Source organism: Mobula birostris, chromosome 9 (assembly GCF_030028105.1).
Source record: "Mobula birostris isolate sMobBir1 chromosome 9, sMobBir1.hap1, whole genome shotgun sequence".
In the NCBI taxonomy this organism is placed as follows: domain Eukaryota; kingdom Metazoa; phylum Chordata; class Chondrichthyes; order Myliobatiformes; family Myliobatidae; genus Mobula; species Mobula birostris.
Window position 1 is genome coordinate 87,799,122 of NC_092378.1, and position 19,652 is coordinate 87,818,773.

Genomic DNA, 19,652 nt, shown 5'->3' on the forward strand with positions numbered 1-19,652 from the left:
CTGAGATTACCCAAGGGCACTGATAATACCGGATAACAATTTTTTTTTCCGGAAAGTGTTGCTTCCTCAGAATTTTTTTTTTGTTTATGATAGACTGGTTTGAAACTGGAAACAAATATAATTTCAGACTACTTGTATCATGCAGGAATTTGGCGAAACAAGAAATTAACTTTTATTGAATATAATGCATTTAATTGTATAGTGGTGCTGATGCTTTGCAATAGTTCAATTAAGCTAAAAATATTTTGTTGATGATTTTCATTTGTACTCAGTGTCTGAGGTTTCACACTTGCTATAAGTGTCCAACAATAATCAGCCAACATTGGTAGATTCCAGTTGCTCTGATATCATTTCTCCATGACCTTAATGTCCTGGTGACACCTTTCACCATGCTCATCACTGACAGTGCCAAGATTTGCAAGGAAGAAGTCTAAATGGGAATTTAGAAAATAAACCTTCAGTGACATGTTGCTTGAAGCATGTTGTCAACCAGCTGCAAGTGATTTGGTGCTGTGTAGTTGCCAATAAGATTTTCAACAGCATCCTTGAATGCCTTCTGTGTGATTTTCTCCAGTTCCTCTGGAAGGTCTTGGAATTACCTGTCATTGATGGAACTGTTTGATTTGTGAACCAACAAAAATGTCTTTGTTAATCTTAGACACGAGAAAGCCTGCAGATGCTGTACATCCAAAGCAACACAAACAACACTGGATGAACTCAGCAGGTCAGGCAGCATTTATGGAAAAGAGTAGACATTTTGGCCTGCTGAATTCCTTCTGTGTGTGTGTGTGTAGCTTCCTTAAGCTTGGCATCAGTTAATCTGACTTGAATTATGAATTGAAATAACAAATATAGGTGATTTCAAAAAAAGTGTGATGGGGAAATTTCATGCAACACACACAAAATGCTGGAGGAACTTGGTAGTCCAAGCAGCATTTATGAAAAAGAGTACAGTCAAAGTTCAGTGTCCTGCCGAAGGGTCTTGGCCCAAAATGTCAACTGTACTCTTTTTCCATAGATGCTACCTGGCTTGTTGAGTTCTTCCAGCATTTTGTGTGTGTTGCTTGGACTTCCAGCATCTGCAGATTTTCTCTTGTCTGTGATAAGGGAAATTTGATGGTGATTTTCATGATCAGCAGCCCAAAATCCATAAGATACACCAAGAAGTATTGAGGAAACAAAATCTTTGTCGTCCAGTGTAATGCTCCAGGTAATTTCGATTGCTTGTAACAGTTTATAGGATTTATCACCCATTTATAATTTTGCTAAATATCTCACTATTTTTCCTCTTTTTTTTTTGCACTACTTTTTCATTTAAAATTGTTGTATGTACATAATATACTTGTAATTTATAGTTTTTTTATTATGTATTATGTACTGCTATCACAAAACAACAAATTTCACGACATATAGTATGTCAGTGATACTAATCCTGATTCTGATTTCTCGTGGCTCTGACTCTGATTGAGGAAATTTTCTTCTCAATTCTCAACATCCTACTGGCAGTTGTTCTCTCAGGGGAAATATCTCGAACCTCATCATTAAAGCCCTTTAAAACTTTGCTTTTAAGAAGAGTTCCAAAAACTTGTGCCTCTCTAAGGGAAATAATGTCATCTCATTTCCGTCTTAAAACGGTGACCCTTTATGCTGAAAATGGAGTGAATGTTTTTATAGAGAAAAAAAATGGACACTCCTTTGCTGTATTCTCTACAAAAAAAAAGGAAAGTCCTCTCTACATCTAAGTTTTTTTTAGGATTTGGATATCACTTTTAAATTCTGCTGGGTACAAGCCTATTTATATAAGATTCCCTACCCAGTCCAGGTATTAATTTAGTACATTGTAATATAAGGAGGTCAACACTGCAGATATGGTATTAACAATGCTTGAAGTTTACCTCGTTATTTTAGTATTCAAGTCTAAGAATAAAAACTGATAACATTTTGTGATCTTTTGAAATTACTGGCTGTGCCCGATTGTTATCCTTTTCCAAGTCATGCACTGGTGCATCTATATCCCTTTGCATTTCAGAGTTAAGCAGTCTCTCATAATTTATATGCTGCTATATTTTTCACATTTTCCTTACACTATTCTTACCTTTTTCCAAGTGTTTGATACATTATTTTAGTAATAGCTTTAACATTAGATGTTAAACTAACTGACTTGTAGTTTCTTTTTTAAAAAAAGATGTGATTGTTTTTCTTTTCCTTAAGCCTTTCCTTAATTTTAAGACTTGGAAAATGAAAATCAACTGTCTCCTCAGCCCTTTCTTCTAAGACACTAGGATAAAGTTCTCAGGACCTAGACAATTAGCCTGCTGCTGCAAATATTTGCTCAGTACCACTTTCCTGACTATTATCATTTTCTTGAGCTTCTTGGCTGTAAGCAATGGCTAAGTAGACAGCAACTTTTGCCTTTGAGTCAAAAGGTCGTGGACCTTTCATTGAGTATAACGTTTAGACAAATTTCATTTTAATATGAAATGGTTGAATGTGTTGGCAGGAGATCGCGTTGGAAATCAGTATGAAGATTTTTGTTATATTTGTCAGACGAGCTGTAATGAAATGTGACAGTTAATAACAGTTGATGTAAAATGAACTAAATCTCCTAAAATTTAATGCTATTACTACAGTAAGCCCTATCAAAGTGGAACATAATTTATAGCACTAAAAAAAGTCACGTAAATCAAGTTTTTCTCTTCTGCCAACCCACCATTCCTGACTGTAGAACATAGAACTGGACAGGAAGAGGAACAATCCCGTTGATCCACTATGTTGTGAGGAACTAATTGAATACCAAACTAGAATCCCTATTGCCTAAACAATGCCCATCTTCCTCCCTTCTCTGCACATCCATGCGTTTATCCAAGAGCCTTTTAAATACCTCTACGTATTTGCCTTCACTGCGACCCATGATTCTGCAATATACAAAAAATGCCCCACATATCCCCTTTGAACTTGCCCTCTCTCACTTCAAATGTAACCCTGGGGAGAAGATCACAGCTGTCTTCCTTTCTATGGCTTTGATAATTTTAATAAACTCAGCATCTGCTGCTCCAGGGAAAACAACCCAGGTTTGTCCAACATTTCTGAGTAGCACATGTCCTCTAATCCAAGCAGCATCCTGATAAACCTCTTCTGGACCCTTTCCAAAGCCTCCACATCCTTCCTATAGTGGGGCAACCAGAAAAGAAAGGATTCTCTAGAAGCATCTTAAGCGGAGTTTTATGAAGCTGCAACTTCCGCCATCATGAACTCAATGATTTGATTACTGAATGCAAGCATGCCATATGTTACCTTTACCACCCTAGCAACCACTATCATAGAGCTCAAGGTCCCTCAGTCATCTTTAGGATACTACCATTAACTGGGTATTGTCCCTTTGCATTTGATGTCCCACAGTGCCACATCTCACACTTGGCTGGATTAAGCTGCATCTGTCATTTCTCTGTCCATAAGTGTAAAGGATCTACATAGAACATAGAATAGTACAGCACAGTACAGGCCCTTCAGCCCACAATATTGTGCCTGCCCTCAAACCCTGCCTCCCATATAAGCCCCCACCTTAAATTCCCCCATATTCTTGTGTATGTCTATCCTTCTGTATCATTCGGCAATTTTTCAACAATACTACCAATCTTTGTATCATCTGTAAATTTACTAACACACCCATCTATGTACTCATCCATGTCATTTATATCTATCACAAACAGCAGAGGTCCAGTACAGATTCTTGTGGAATACCACTTGTCATGGGCTTCTAGCACGTCATATTGACCACTACCTTTTGTCTTCTATGGGCAAGCCAATTTGACTCTACACCTTCTGCCCAGGTGGATAAACTCACAAGACCACTGATCTGCTAAAAGCAGATTGTAGGCTAAATGAAACGCACACACAATACTGGAAGGTAGCATCTAAGGAGGGAAATGTACAGTGGATATTTCTGACTGTGACCCATCAACAGGACTCATGAAGGGTCTTGGCCTGAAATGTCAACTCAGAATCAGAATCAGGTTTATTATCACTGGCATGTGTTGTGAGATTTGTTAACTTAGTAGCAGCAGTTCAATGCAATACATAATCTAGAAGAAGAGAATAAATAAGTAGATAAATTACAGTATGTGTATGTTGAATAGATTAAAAATTGTGCAAAAACAAATAGTACATATTTAAAAGGTGAAGTAGTGTCCAAAGGTTCAGTATCCATTTAGGAATCGAATGGCAGAGGAGAAGAAGCTGTTCTTGAATTGCTGAGTGTGTGCCTTCAGGCTTCTGTACCTCCTACCTGATGGTAACAATAAGAAAAGGGCATACCCTGGGTGCTGGGGGTCCTTAATTAATGGGTGATGTCTTTCTGAGACACTGCTCCTTGAAGATGTCCTGGGTACTTTGTAGACTTGTACACAAGATGGAGCCAACTAAATTTACAGTCCTCTACAGTCTAACATCGGCCTCTAAGACAGAGATCACAGGGTCACCAGTTGCAGCAGGGATCTTCACAGTTGTAGTTATATTCTCCCTTTCAAAGCTGATATAGAAGGTGTTAAGTTCACTTGGTAGTGAAGCATCGCTGCCATTCATGCTATTGGGTTTCACTTTGTAGGAAGTAATATCTTGCAAACCCTGCTAGAATTGTTGTCAGAATCCGATGCCACCTTCAACCTCGTTTGAAATTGTCTCTTTGCCCTTGAAATAGCCCACCGCTAGTCATAGCTGATAGATGAACAGCACAGTTCCTCAGCATTTTGTGTGTGTGTTGCTGAAGATTTTCAGCATCTGCAGAATCTTTTGTGTCTCTGTGAGGATAAATAAGACCATAACATGTAGGAGCAGAATTAGGCCATTCAGCCATTGAGTGTGCCCCACCATTCAATCATTGGCTGATCCATTTCGTCCAGTCGTCCCCACTCCCCTGCCTTCTCCCCATACCCTTTGATGCCCCAGCTAATCAAGAACCTATCTATCTCTGCCTTAAATACACCCGGTGACCTGGCCTCCTCAGCCACTTGTGGCAACAAATTCCACAGATTTACCACCCTCTGACTAAAGTAATTTCCCCACATCTTTGTTCTAAATGGACATCCTAAAAATGACTGCATTTCAGACAGGAGGATGTTATTCAATAGAAATATGCATATTTGCAGATATGAAAGGATAACTTGTTATGACAAGGATCTGAGAAATTAGTATTTTAGGTGAAGATACAAGTATATAGAAGATTTTGCCTTATGAAGATTTTTAGTGGACACAGCTCAGTCCATTACAGGAAAAGCCCTCCCTACCATTGAGCACATCTACAAGGAGCACTGCCACAAGAAAGCAGCATTCAATGTCAATGACGGCCATCATCCAATCCATGATCTCTTCTCACTGCTGCCATTGGGAAGATGCACGGAGCCTTAAGTCCCACAGCACCAGCTCCCTCTCCCTCTGTACCCTCTCCATCTCCCTCTGTACCCTCTCTCTCTCCCTCTTAGCACCAATATCAGTCATGGCCTAGCCTAGGACTAAGCTCTCCTCCTGCACAAAGAAAGTCCCCCTTTAAAATTCCTTTAAAGCATCACATAATATTACTGCAGTACATTTCCTTTCCATGGTTGTACCAGCTGTGCCCATTTATCTCTTATGACCTTCAGCCCACACACATAATTTAGGAAAACAGAGACAACAGGTCTGTAAGGAGGAAAACATTCATTGTCTCATCTCAGGGGTATGCATTGGTGCACATCTGAAGACTATCACAACATTCCAAGGTGACGCCATTTTGTCTTCAAACTGTATACTGTTTACTAAGGTGGAATCACAATTAACTTTTTCCTTAAAGTATGTGGTGGCACATATATACTTTGATATTAAATTTACTTTGAATTTTGAACTTTGACACATGCAGCAGAGGATGTACCACAAAGGTTCAGCAGATTGATTCCTGTGATTGAGAATTAAAACAAATGCTGAGGAAATAATTAGGATGGATAAAAAAGAACTTGATTGAAGAGATTTTCTTTGAGGATTTTCTTAAAAGGAAGAGGGGGTGGAGAGGTTTAAGGACCAGAATGTGGGGTCAAAACTAACTTGTATGATGATCAGTAATCAGATGTGGGAATGGGAAATTAGAAGCTCCACTCAGAGGACCAACATTCAAAGGTGGTCGTGGTGGGTTGGGAGGAGTGTGGGCGTGAGAATAGTGGTATTCTTAGAGACAGATTTAGGCAGGGCAGGAAGGGATTGAGGTAGAATGGGATTGAGAGAGAATGCAGATCAGCAAGGTAATGGATACTAATTTGAGGGGACAATGCTGCAGAATTTTTATGAGCTGAGGGTTGGAGCCAGCAGGAAATGATCTATTGGTATAATCAAATTGAAGCAAAAACCATAGCAGATGAGGGTGTCATTTGCACATATTCAGGTCAGGTTAAATAGAACCAAGAATTTGCAAAGAATGCAGTAAATGGAAGGAATTCAGCTTTTTGTATGATTGTGGTGGTAACTCCAGTTTGTGAAAGCTTGTAATTGAAAAGAATTATGGTTTATCCAAAGCTGAAAATCACATGAACAGTCTGAGAACAAGAATAAGGGAATCGAGGCAAATGGTCTTGAATTTGGGATTGAGCAAATAAACTATTTTTGTCCTGAATGACTGGCTTCTGATTCTCAGCATCCACTTATGGGAAACAACACCCTTGCATCTATTCTGTCATGACATTTAAGAATTTTATTTGCTTCAGTGAGATCACTTGTGTCCTTCAAAAATCTGGAGATAAAGACTGCTTAATTTTTCTTCATAGGCCATACACCCCATCCCAGGGATCAATCTAATGAACCTTTTTCAACTCTCGTTTTTTTAACTCTGGTAACTCAAGCTGCTGTGCAGCTTGACTCTGTGGTTAAGAAGGCATATGGTGCATTGGCCTTCATCAATTGTGGGATTGAATTTAAGAGCCAAGAGGTAATGTTACAGCTATGTAGGACCCTGGTCAGACACCACTTGGAGTACTGTGCTCAGTTCTGGTCACCTCACTACAGGAAGGATGTGGAAACTATAGAAAGGGTGCAGAGGAGATTTACAAGGATGTTGCCTGGATTGGGGAGCATGCCTCATGAGAATAGGTTGAGTGAACTTGGCCTTTTCTCCTTGGAGTGACGGAGGATGAGAGGTGACCTGATAGAGGTGTACAAGATGATGACAGGCATTGATCGTGTGGACACTCAGAGGCTTTTTCCCAGGGCTGAAATCGCTAATACAAGAGGGCACAGTTTTAAGGTGCTTGGAAGTAGGAACAGAGGAGATGTCAAGGGTAAATTTTTTACGCAGAGAGCGGTGAGTGCATGGAATGGGCTGCCGGTGTCAGTGGTGGAGGCGGATACAATAGATTCTTTTAAGAGACTCTTGGATAGGCACATGGAGCTGAGAAAAATAGAGGGCTATGGGTAACCCTAGGTAATTTCTAAAGTAAGTACAGCATTGTGGGCCGAAGGTCCTGTATTGTGCTGTAGGTTTTCTGTTTCTATGTAATTCAGATCATCCTTAACTTTAACATGTAACTTATTTCAATAGAAATCAAATGAAATGTTTGAAATTCTTATATTCTTATATGGTGTGAAAGGGTAGGTGTGGAGATGATGTTCTGAATTAGGATTCATGCTCTCAGAAAAAGAAACTGCATTTTCAGGACTGAAATGAAAAGTTTTTTCAACGAGGTCAGTGAATCTTCCTAATTTCCTTCCCTAAATTTGAAGAAGGGGATAGGGAGGTCATTCATTGACTATATTTAAGATTGAGGACAATATCTTTCAGATACAATGGGAATCAAAAGATCTCAGCGTAGAATAAACCACAACGCGATTGAACGTTAGCCTTCTGTTTCACTCTAGGTAAGGGCTGAAGCGGTTCAAAATGCTTTTATGGAAACTACAGGAAACACCGAGGCATAACTTCGCCGCCAGCGCGGTAAGAGGCGGCTCTCGCCCGGAAATCTCGCGAGACCTAGGAGAGGAGGGCGCCGGCGAGGAGGGAGATCCAAGCGCGAACGTGGGGTCAACGGGAGAGCGGCGGCCGGTCGGCCGGCAGGTGAACCAAGTCCCAGGGTACCCAGTTTAGGGTGACCGCACGACCCCATCAGGCAGGGCATTAGTGAGGTGTGCAATCTTCCGTGGAACTCCAGAGCGTCCTGGCCCTCCGCTCCAACCGGCACCGGAGCTCCGGCGCAGCGGCAGACTCTTCTCCCCAGCCCTAGGCTGTCGGCATTCTGCAGCGGTAGCTGAGCCTGCTCCTTTGCCCTGTAGAAAGGAGTTACTGAACTAGCCCCTTTACTCTCTGCAAGGAGCCAGTGGACCACAGTCCTCTTCAAACGTCAGTAGAAGGTCAGTAATCCCTCATCCCTGCTCCAGCACTCAGTGACAATGCCGCAACCCCTCTTTCCTCAGCTAACTCGACATCTTCGTTGAACTCTATTTTGAATACACTCAGTGACTGAGCCTGCACCGTCCTCCAGAGTAGAGAATTCCTGATTCACCATTCTTTGGATGAAGAGCTTTCTCCTTGTTTTGTGACTGTGACCTGCTTTTAGATTCCCGCGTTGCGGGCGTCGCTGTATAATGATTTGGAGGAGTTAAGAAACGAATCTAAAAAAAATATCTGTTGCACCTTGACCCATCCCAACTGAAAGTTTGGGAACATCTTGGTTTTGGTGAGGTAGCTACTGGCTGCATGAACTCATTTCCCTTCTCAAGTGCAGTGGTTAGAAACTTGGTAGAAGAGGGCCCAAAAGACTGTCAGTACATTCACATACATTACCCTTGAGCCCATTAATGCAGATATAATTGAGCAACTGGGGCCACCATACTGATTTCTTTGACACCAAAATTACATCTTTATTCCATGCTGTTTTTTTGTCTTTTAACCACTGCACAACCCTTATAACTAAATTATATTTAGTATTGTGTGCTCCAGTTTTGATGTGTGGCACCTTATCAGGGTCACTTAAAGGTTACATTAACAGACTTACCCTGGTTGGTCCTTCTGAAGTGCAGAACCTCACACTTGTCTGCATTAAATTACATCTGCCATCTTTCAGCCCATTTTACCAGCTGGTCCGGATCCCATTGCAAGCATTGATGATCTTTCTCACTGATCGCTACACCCTCAGTCTGGTATCATTCACAAATTTACTGATCCAGTTGACCACATTATCATCCAGGTCATTGATATAGATGACAAACATCAAAGGACCCAGCACCGATCCCTGTGGCACTCCACTAGTCACAGGCCTCCAGTCAGAGAAGCAACCATCTACTCACTAGCACATTCTGACTTCTCTCACAAAGTCAACGTTTAATCCAATTTACTACCTCAGCAAAGTGACTGAACCTTCTTGATCAACCTTCCATGCAGGATTCTATCATGTGCCTTGCTAAAGGCCACGTAGACAACATCCACTGCCTTGTCTTCTTCAACTTTTTTGGTAACTTCCTCGAAAAACTCAGTAAGATTTGTTAGACATGATCTACCACTCACAAAGCCAAATACTCATGTATCCAGTACAGTACCTTAGAATACCTTCCAATAACTTTCCCACTACTGATGTCAGGCTCATCGGCCTATAATTTCCTGGTTTATTTGTAGAGCTTTCTTAAACAGTGGAACAACATTGGCTATCCTCTGCCCCCTCTTCTGTCTCTAAGGCTAGGGCTCCGGTAATTTCTGCGCTTGCCTCCCGCAGAATCTGAGAGAACACCCTTGTCAGGCCCTAGTTTGCTTCAAGATAGCAAACCCTCCTCCTCTGTAATCTGTATATGAGTTCATAAAGTTGATGCTGTTTTGCTGGTAGTCTCAGAGTCTGTATCCTGAGTAAATACAGATACAATATATGCATTTAGATCTCCCCCCATCTCTTTGGCTTCATGCATGGATTACCATTCTGATCTTTCAGATGACCAATTTTGTCACTTGCAATCCATGTGCTCTTAACAGATCTGTAAAATCCATTAGGATTCCTTCACCTTGTGTGCTGGGACAACCTCATGCTTTCTTTTAGCCCACCTGATTTCTTTCTTAAGTGTTCTCTTGCATGTCTTGTACTCCATAAGCACCTCATTTTTTTTCTTAAGCCTCAATATTTCTTGAAAACCAAGATTCCCTACACCTGTTATTTTTACCTTTTAATCTGATAGGCTCATAGAGTCATAGAGTAGTACAGCCCAGAAACAGGCCATCTGGCCCATCTAGTCCATGCCAAAACTGTTTGAACTGTCTATCCCCATTGACCTGAACTGGGACCACAGCCATGCGTGTCCCTACTATCCATGTACCTATCCAAACTTCTCTTAAAGTTTGAAATAGAGCTCACATGTACCACTTGTGTTGGCAGCTCGTTCCACACACTCATATGAGTGAAGAAGTTTCCCCTCATATTCTCCTTAAACTTCTCACCTTTCACTCTTAACCCATGACCTCTTGTAGTCCTACTCAATCTCAGTGGAAAAAGCCTGTTTGCATTTACCCTCATAATTTTGTATACCTCTGCCAAATCTTACGCAAGCTTTTTTCTTTCAAAATTTCACTTTTGAAGGCCTCAGAGTTACCAAGTACACTTTTGCCAGAAAACAGCCTGTCGCAATCCACACTTGCCAGGTCCTTTCTGATGCCATCAAAATAATTTTTTTTCCAATTTAGAATCTGGACCCGTAGACCAGACCTATCTTTTTTGCATATTTCTAGCCCAGGAGTACCCAACCTTTTTTATGCCATGGACTCATTCCATTAACCGAGGGGTCCGTGGTTGGGAACCCCTAGCCTTTGAATGATTTGCCCTAACTCTTAGATTGGGAATGTAGAATTATTAGTGGTGGAATTTCTATTATCCTACACCCTCCTTTTTAAAATAATAGGTCTGAAGTTGATCCACTGAGAAAACAGTGATTTGATGTGGATATGGTTTTTCTCATTGGGAAGAAAGTGCTTCTTGATGGCATTATTGACAATGCTTTCTACCGCTTTGCTGATGATTGAAGCTGGAAGCTGTGGGGAATCCCAAACACAAAATAATCTGCAGATGCTGGGGTCAAAGCAACACTGACAACACGCTGGAGAAACTCAGCAGGTGGGGCAGCATCTGTGGAAAAGATCGGTCGACGTTTCGGCCCGAAACCCTTCGTCATCCCCTCAATCCTTCCACTTTCTGTGACTTTTGCACAGTACTGTATCTTCCCCTCAATCCTTCCACTTTCTGACATGGTGCTCTGGTTTCCTCCCCTTGCCAAACTAATTTAATCTCTCCTAAGTTGCACCAGTAAACCCCTTTCCTAACTCCTTATACTCACTGTGCAGGCCCTCTTCCCCCTTCTTACCTTTGTCGTTGGTCCAATGTGCACCATGACCTCTGGCTCCTCAACCTTTTTCTTGAGAATGTTCTGTAGCCACTTTGAGATATTCTTGATCCTGGTAACCTGGAGGCAACATATCATCCTGCCCACATCTATTGTGGCTATGTCTACAGTCTCTTCCCCTACCTATTGATTCTCTTAGCCTCTTAAATGAATCAGTTCATTTTAAAAGGCAGCTATCAGATAAATAGCTGCTTTGGAATGAAAAACTATATATGCAATTATGTTTTTATGAATCTTGTAGAATTCCCTTGTCACCATTTCTCCATAGAATCTTGACCTTGTACTGAAGAATATGTGTAGTTTAAAGGTAACTATTGGATAAACAGCTTCTTTGGTATGATATAGTTTATATGCAATTATGCTCGAAGTAGCCTTATAGTATTCCCTTAAGTCACCATTTTTCATTGGAGTCTTGACCTTGTACTCTGTTTTTGATTGTATGGGAATGCTGCAATATTAGCAGTGTTGGTCTTTGGATAACATGTTAAACTGGTACCACATGCTGTCTATTATTATGAAAAATAACAGTAGTGTTCAAGGGTATGAGTAATATTTATCCTCCAACATAAATAGAGCTGGTGGAATCATGCTGCATTCAAGTTAGTTGCTATGTTATCTACATTTTGACACTTCATTAAAATACTTTATTGATATTTTATGACATCAAGCAGTTTCCTATCGATATGCAAATCTTACTTTATGGATAATCAGAAATCCTAGAAATAATCTATTTGTGAAATAGACACTGGATATTTTAGTCCTAAAGGAGGCACCTGAATTCAGTTCTGTCCATGATTCATTAAGTCATCAAATCATCAGTATTTTGCTATGGATTGTATAACTGTTCATGTACCCTGCCTTGTCCCTTTTTAAAATACATTAGTGATTGTTGAGAAAAAGGCAGATACTGCTACTCTCATATCCGTGTCACTAGAGTGACTTGTTTAAAGGTGAAATAGTAAGAGCTCAGGGTCAGCAAGTCTTTGTGAGAGTAAGAGGCAAGATGGCAACATTAGGGAACCTGGACTAATAAAAGAAGTTGACAATTTTGTTGGAAATAACAAGGCCGCTTGTGTCAGGTATAGACACAGAAACAATAGAAACATAGAAAACCTACAGCACAATACAAGCCCTTCAACCCATAATGCTGTGCCAAACATGTACTTACTTTAGAAATTACCTAGGGTTACCCATAGCCCTCTATCTTCCTCAGCTCCGTGTACCTATCCAAGAGTCTCTTAAAAGACCCTATCGTATCTGCCTCCACCACTGTTGTCGGCAGCCCATCCCATGTACTCACCACTCTCTAAAAGAACTTACCTCTGATATCTCCTCTGTATCTACTTCCAAGCACCTTAAAACTGTGCCCTCTCGCGTTATCCATTTCAGCCCTGAGAAAAGGCTTCTGACTATCAACACAATCAATGCCTCTCATTATCTTGTATACCTCTATCAGGTCAGCTCTCATCCTCTGTCGCTCCAAGGACAAAAGGCCAAGTTCACTCAACCTATTCTCATAAGGCAAGCTCCCCAAACGAGGCAACATCCTTGTAAATCTCCTCTGCACCCTTTCTATAGTTTCCATATCCTTCCTGTATGTAGTGAGGTGACCAGAACTGAGCACAGTATTCCAAGTGGGATCTGACCAGGGTCCTATATAGCTGTGACATTACAGGTTTCCCCCGCCATCTGAAGGTAGAGCGTTCCTATGAAATGGTTCGTAAGCCGAAATGTCGTAAAGTGAAGAAGCAATTACCATTTATTTATATGGGAAAATTTTGTGAGCGTTCGCAGACCCAAAAATAACCTACCAATTCATGCCAAATAACACATAAAACCTAAAATAACAGTAACATATGGTAAAAGCAGGAATGATATGATTAAGACACAGCCTATATAAAGTAGAAATGCTTTTCCACAATCATTGCTGCACTGTTTGCTGAAGCGAAAATTACATGCAAGCGCTCTCGGCAGAAAATCTCACAAGCGCTCTCCGCAGAAACATGGCGCAGGCTCTCTCCAGTAACCTTTAAGCTATGAAGCTGCCAAATCATACCAAATAACACGTAAAAATACACAGCCGATATGAAGTAGAAATAATGTATGTACAGTGTAGTATCACTTAAGAGAACCGGGAAGACAGTGCAGAGCTCACTGATGATGGTGTGTTAGACTGAGTTGTTGGAGTTTGGGTGGTGCAGTGGCCCTGCACCCTCCAGGCCACCGACCGATACATTGCCGCGAGGCACACAGGAGTCCAGCGGTAGCCGGGAGGCACACAGTACATATTTAAGAAAAAATCCGAAATAAACATGCTAATTAATTAGGTGCCACCCGACATGTAATTGTCGGCTCAGATCAGTGCCGATTGCGGATTTTTCTTAAAGATGTGCTGTGTGTCTCCCGACTACTGCTGCATTCTCCGCGAATCGGTACTGTATCTGGGTGTTGGGGTGGTGGGACACTGGGGTGTCATCTTGTCGTCTGTTTCCATTAGAGCAGGCAGCTCATCTTCTCCTATAACTGCCCGCCTCGATGTTGGAAGGTCGAGGTTCGTCGTCTGCTGTGGCTGATGTGGAAAGCTTGCTTGACTGCTGAGCCTCGCGCATTTTTCTATCATACAGTTCTTTGTAAGGACTGAAACCATCTTGCAAATATCCCCTAAACCGACGTACCCTTTCAAAATTAAAGTCGTACTTTATCATTGCAGCGAAAATCTCACGCAGTGGCTTCACGTTCATTTCGCTACTGCATTCGGTTTCGATTGTTATTCTTTCCTCTTCCAATTGCATCAACTCTTCATCTATCAGTTCTTGGTCATGGGATGCCAAAACCTCTTCAACATCATCTTCGTCAGCTTCCACAAGTCAAACTCACTTTGACTTCGTTCACCACGATCAAAACGCTTAATTATGTCTAGTTTTACGCTAAATCGAGCTCTTTCAGGCTTTTCCAATACCTCAGAACTCGTCTTGCAAACGGCTGCTCACTGCAACATGTTAAAGCAATGCCGTTCCGAATCCAAGGGAGAGTGGCTGCTTGGGGCGCGGCATTTTATCGCGCGCTGATTTTTTTCGTAACAGTGAAAACACCTTCTGAAAGCGAAAACAGGGTACTAATGTAGGTCTTTCATAACAGTGAGGTTTCATAAAGCAAACGTTCGAAAAGCGGCGGACACCTGCACCTCTCAGCTCTTGAACTCAATCCCATGGTTGATGAAGACCAATGCACTGTATGCCTTCTTAACCACACAGTCAACCTGTGCAGCAACCTTTGAGTGTCCTATGGACTCGGACCCCAAGATTCCTCTGATCCTCCACACTGCCAAGACTCTTGCCATGAATACTATATTCTGCCATCGTATTTGACCTACCAAAATGAACCACCTCACATTTACCTGAGTTGAACTCCATCTGCCACTTCTTAGCCCAGTTTTGCATCCTATCGATGTCCCACTGTAACCTCTGACAGCCCTCCATACTATCCACAGCACCCCCAACCTTTGTGTCATCAGCAAATTTACTAACCCATCCCTCCACTTCCTCATCCAGGTCATTTATAAAAATCAAGAAGAGAAGGGGTCCCAGAACAGATCCCTGAGGCACACCACTGGTCACCAATCTCCGTGCAGAATATGACCTGTCTACAACCACACTTTGTCTTCTGTGAGCATGCCAATTCTGCATCCACAAAGCAAGGTCCCCTTGGATCCTATGCCTCCTTACTTTCTCAATAAGCCTTGCATGGGCTACCTTATCAAATGCCTTGCTGAAATCCATATACACTACATCTACTGCTCTACCTTCATCAATGTGTTTAGTCATATTCTCAACAAGTTCAATCAGGCTCGTAAGGCATGACCTGCCTTTCACAAAGCCATGCTAACTATTCCTAATCATATTATGCCTCTCCAAATGTTCATAAATCCTGTCTCTCAGGATCTTCTCCATCAACTTACCAACCACTGAAGTAAGACTCACTGGTCTATAATTTTCTGGGCTATCTCTACTCTCTTTCTTGAATAAGGAGGCATTTGCAACCCTCCAATCCTCTGGAAGCTCTCTTGTCTGCATTGAAGATGCAAGGATCATTGCCAGTGGCTCAGCAATCTCCTCCCTCTCTTTCCACAGCACCCTAGGGTATATCTCCTCGGGTCCTGGAGACTTATCCAACTTGGTGCTTTCCAAAAGCTCTAGCACATCCTCTTTCTTAATGTCTATATGCTCGGCTTTTCAGTCCACTGTAAGTCATCCCTACAATCGCCAAGGTCCTTTTCCGTCGTGAATACTGAAGCAAAATATTCGTTAAGTATCTCTGCTATCTCCTTCGGTTCCATGCACACTTTTCCACTGTCACACTTGATTGGTCCTATTCTCTCACTTCTGATCCTCTTGCTCCTCACATACTTGTACAATGCTGTGGGGTTTTCCTTAATCCTGCTCGCCCGCCAAGGCCTTTTCATGGCCTCTTCTGGGTCTCCTAATTTCACTCTTAAGCTCCTTCCTGCTAGCCTTATAATTTTCTAGATCTCTATGGTTACCTAGTTTTTTGAACCTTTCGTAAGCTTTTCTTTCTTGACTTGATTTTCAACAGCCTTTGTACACCATGGTTCCTGTACCCTACCATCCTTTCTCTGTCTCAATGGAATGTACCTATGCAGAACGCGACACAAATATCCCCTGAATATTTGCCACATTTCTGCCATACCGTTCTCTGAGAACATTTGATGCCAATTTATGCTTCCAAGTTCTTGCCTGATATTTCCCCTTACTCCAATTAAACACTTTCCTAATTTGTCTGTTCCTAGACATTTGATACTGAGGGAACCCTTCGAGTTTAATAGGGGATGATGAGAAATTTGGAGTGCAAAAAGAGGACTTTTAATAATCTTGGCTTTTAGGAATAAGGAGAAACACCAAAAACTTTTCAAAGATTTGAATGAATAGTTGTTTTATATAATGTTATATGATTTTGTTATATAATGTTATATAATTTTATATAATGCTTATATGAACATTATTGTTCAATAATGAATATTGAATGAATAGTAGCTTTGGAATGAATAGTTCCCTTCAGAGACCAAAAGGAAATTCTTAAGTGTGGAACCAGAAGATTTTAGTGGAATCTGAAATGAGCACTTCCATTGGTAACTGCCAGGTAGAGGGATGTGCAAATGGAAAGCGAGGGGATGGGTATGCTGATGTTTTAGAACATGCCTGTGACAGGTAGGACGAATGTTAGAAATATTGGTACACGTTAACATGCACGAATCCCTAAGACCTAATGGGATCTATTCCAAGATTTCTGGGAAGCAAAAGATCAGATTGGAGATTTAAACATCTTTGTTGGTCGCAAGTGGGTTACAAAAACTGGAGGATAGCTAATTTTGTTCTCTTATTACAAAAAGGGTAAAGCTGAGAAGCTATATGCTGGTGAACCTGAGGGAAATTATTAGAAATTTTTCTAAGGTCTAGGATTGATGTTCATTTGGGAAGCCAGAGATTGATTAGGAGTCAGTATGGTTTTTGAAGAAATCCTATTTCACAATCTGATAGAGATTTTTGAGAGGTTACTAAGAAAAGTGATGAAGGTATGGTAGTATACATGAAATTCTGTAAGGTTTTGACTAAAGCTAGTCGTGGAGGTTAGGAAACACACGCAAAATGCTGGTGGAACACAGCAGGCCAGACAGCATCCGTAGGAAGAAGCACAGTCGACGTTTCGGACGAAGGGTCTTGGCCTGAAATGTCGACTATAGTCCTGACGAAGGGTCTTGGCCCGAAACATTGACTGTGCTTCTTCCCATGGATGCTGTCTGGCCTGCTGTGTTCCACCAGCATTTTGTGTGTGTTGCTTGAATTTCCAGCATCTGCAGATTTTCTCGTGTTTGCCTGGAGGTTACGGCTTGGCAGTGGGAGGTAGAGGATAGTGGTCAAAGATTTCCTTGCCCGGAAATCTGATGGAGTAGTAGATTATGAAGAAGTTTGTGAAAGGAAAGAAGGGGGATATGAATGGTTGTGTTTGGCAGTGACAGAATTTAATCCAGCCCACTGAGGTAAAGGATTTGGTGTGTCATATCCTACCAGAACATAAACAATAAATGGAAAGGTCCTAAGGGAGTTGATGTACAGAGAAACCTTGAGGTGCAAGTTCAGAGCTTTCTAACAAAAAGGTAATGAAGAAGGCATTCAGCATACTTGTCCTCATCAGCTAAGGCACTGAGTATAACAGTTCCAATGTCATTTTGTAGGTGTGCAAAACATCAGAGTGCTTGACTATGGCACTGCAGGAAGGGCATGATGGTAACAGAGAGTGCAGAAGTGCTTCACCACGATGTTGTCTGGTACAGAGCACCTTATTTATAAGGCACAATTCGAAGCTGTGTTTCGTATTTAGGAAGCTGAGGTGTGCCCTTACTGAGGTTTATAAAATTATGAGGTGCAAAGATAAAATCTTTTTCCTTAGATGTGGAGTTTAAAACTTAAAGGGGGTCTGAGACCCATGTTTTTCATGCAAACAGGAATGAGTTGCCATGAAGTGATAGAGGCAGATACAATGATCATGTTTAAAGGGCACTTGAGCAGGTACTTGGATAAGACTGGATTTGGGTGATATGGACCTAATGCAGCCAATTTGTACTAATGTAGGTGGACATCTCAGTCACCATGGATGACTTGGGCTGAAGACCATGTTTCTGTACTGTACAATTCTGATTCTCCCCCGCCCCATGCAAACTATTCTTTAGCAATATTTTGTTAACAATTTATATCACCTGATCAGAGAAATGCTCTTTGCTGCACTCATTGGCCTCTCCACCTTCTTTATCACCTGGAGACTTTTTCTCTCTTTCTCAGCTCTGTTGAAGCGTCCTCGATCTAAAATTGTAACCGTTTTTCTTACCACAGATACTGTCTGACCTGCAGTTTTTTCCCCCCAAAATTTTCTTATTTTTGTGTATTTTTATCAGTTTTGGATGATGTACAGTGTACCTTTGAATAAACTTTTTTTTGTCTGAATTGTTTCCTTTGATATACAGGGCAAAGTTAGAATGGATGACCCAGGAGAGAATACCACTGTTGTCTCCACCTTACGTTCCTTCAACAACTTCTTGTCACTAAGTTCAGCACCTGTGCACAGCACAGACGAACCAAGCTCAACTTCACGTCTTTTGCTACTGCAATACCAGCAGAGGCTTGAGGTTAGTACATTGTTCTGCAGTGTCACTGTGGTACTGATGGTAGTAAGCATTACTTTGTATTTTAGTTTTCTCTTTTAGTTAAAGACTTCTGCAATACAGTGCAATGTGGACATTTCAATTATATTATGGCTCAAATAATGCGCATTCAGGAAATTAATTCAGTGAGTAGTTAAACCCTATAGATCGTCACAGAATCTTGACAGCTAAGATGGTTTATTTTTGATTACTGAGAGTTATGTGTTTAGTAATGTATGTACAATGATGGTTTGGGGGAGGAAATAAAAGCAGCAAAAATTTGTGGGGTGGAAAGAGGAGTAAGTTGAAAATAATCTAAGGCCCTCATTTGTTTTTGTTTGGGGGATTATTGAGCTTGATTTCCTTTTGAGGTTGCTGGTAATGTCTTTTTTTCAAGCCTTGATTAATTTATTGTCTTACTCCAAACATTTTAATTTTTTGCCACTTTGAGATGTGCTGTAGCCACATTTTGACAGACTAGCAATAAGGGGGGATTGTTGCTTTGCTGTTGCTTATGTGCGGCAGGGAGGGGAACTGGAGGAGACTTTGGGGTTCTAACATTTAACTGCCATCCACTCTTTAGAGGCACTCCTCTTGTTTTCATGGATGTTTGCGAAGAAAAACCACTTCAGGATATATATTGTATACATTTCTCTGACATTAAATGTACCTTTAAAACCTTTGAAAGCATTGGAGATCAGTCCTCTTGAGCTGTACAGCAGCTGCACTATCTAACACCATGATGCCAGTCTTGCAAAAGCACAAGAAGCCAAAGTTGCATTCATGGCCATGTTCAGTTAAAGCAATGATTAAGTGTTTAATGTGTTGGTCCAGAGGTGAATGTTCTTTGAGTGGAGTGGATGAACCATAAGATTATTGATGAGAAAAGCATATAAAGAGGTTATTCAGGCCAACATGACTTTGCTGACTTTGAACTAACCTATTGCTTTTCCATTTTTATTACCCCATAGCGATGAAATTCATTTTCTCTTCAAATAATAAATACTGAAGAGAACACAATAAAGGACCTTGGGGTTTAACTGAGGAATCTCTT

The 19,652-nt window shown here is 41.2% G+C and overlaps 1 protein-coding gene across 2 annotated transcripts in view; it reads left to right on the forward strand.

The window, feature by feature from the left end:
* Positions 1-7,991: 7,991 nt before the first annotated feature.
* mad1l1 (mitotic arrest deficient 1 like 1) overlaps positions 7,992-19,652 on the forward strand; it is a 1,104,775-nt gene continuing 1,093,114 nt past the window's right edge. For both annotated transcript variants that reach the window (XM_072268390.1, XM_072268391.1), the window contains exons 1-2: positions 7,992-8,361; positions 18,422-18,583. In XM_072268390.1, the coding sequence (XP_072124491.1) occupies positions 18,434-18,583 (150 nt within the window). In that variant the 5' untranslated portion in view covers positions 7,992-8,361; positions 18,422-18,433. The remainder of the gene's footprint in view (positions 8,362-18,421; positions 18,584-19,652) is intronic.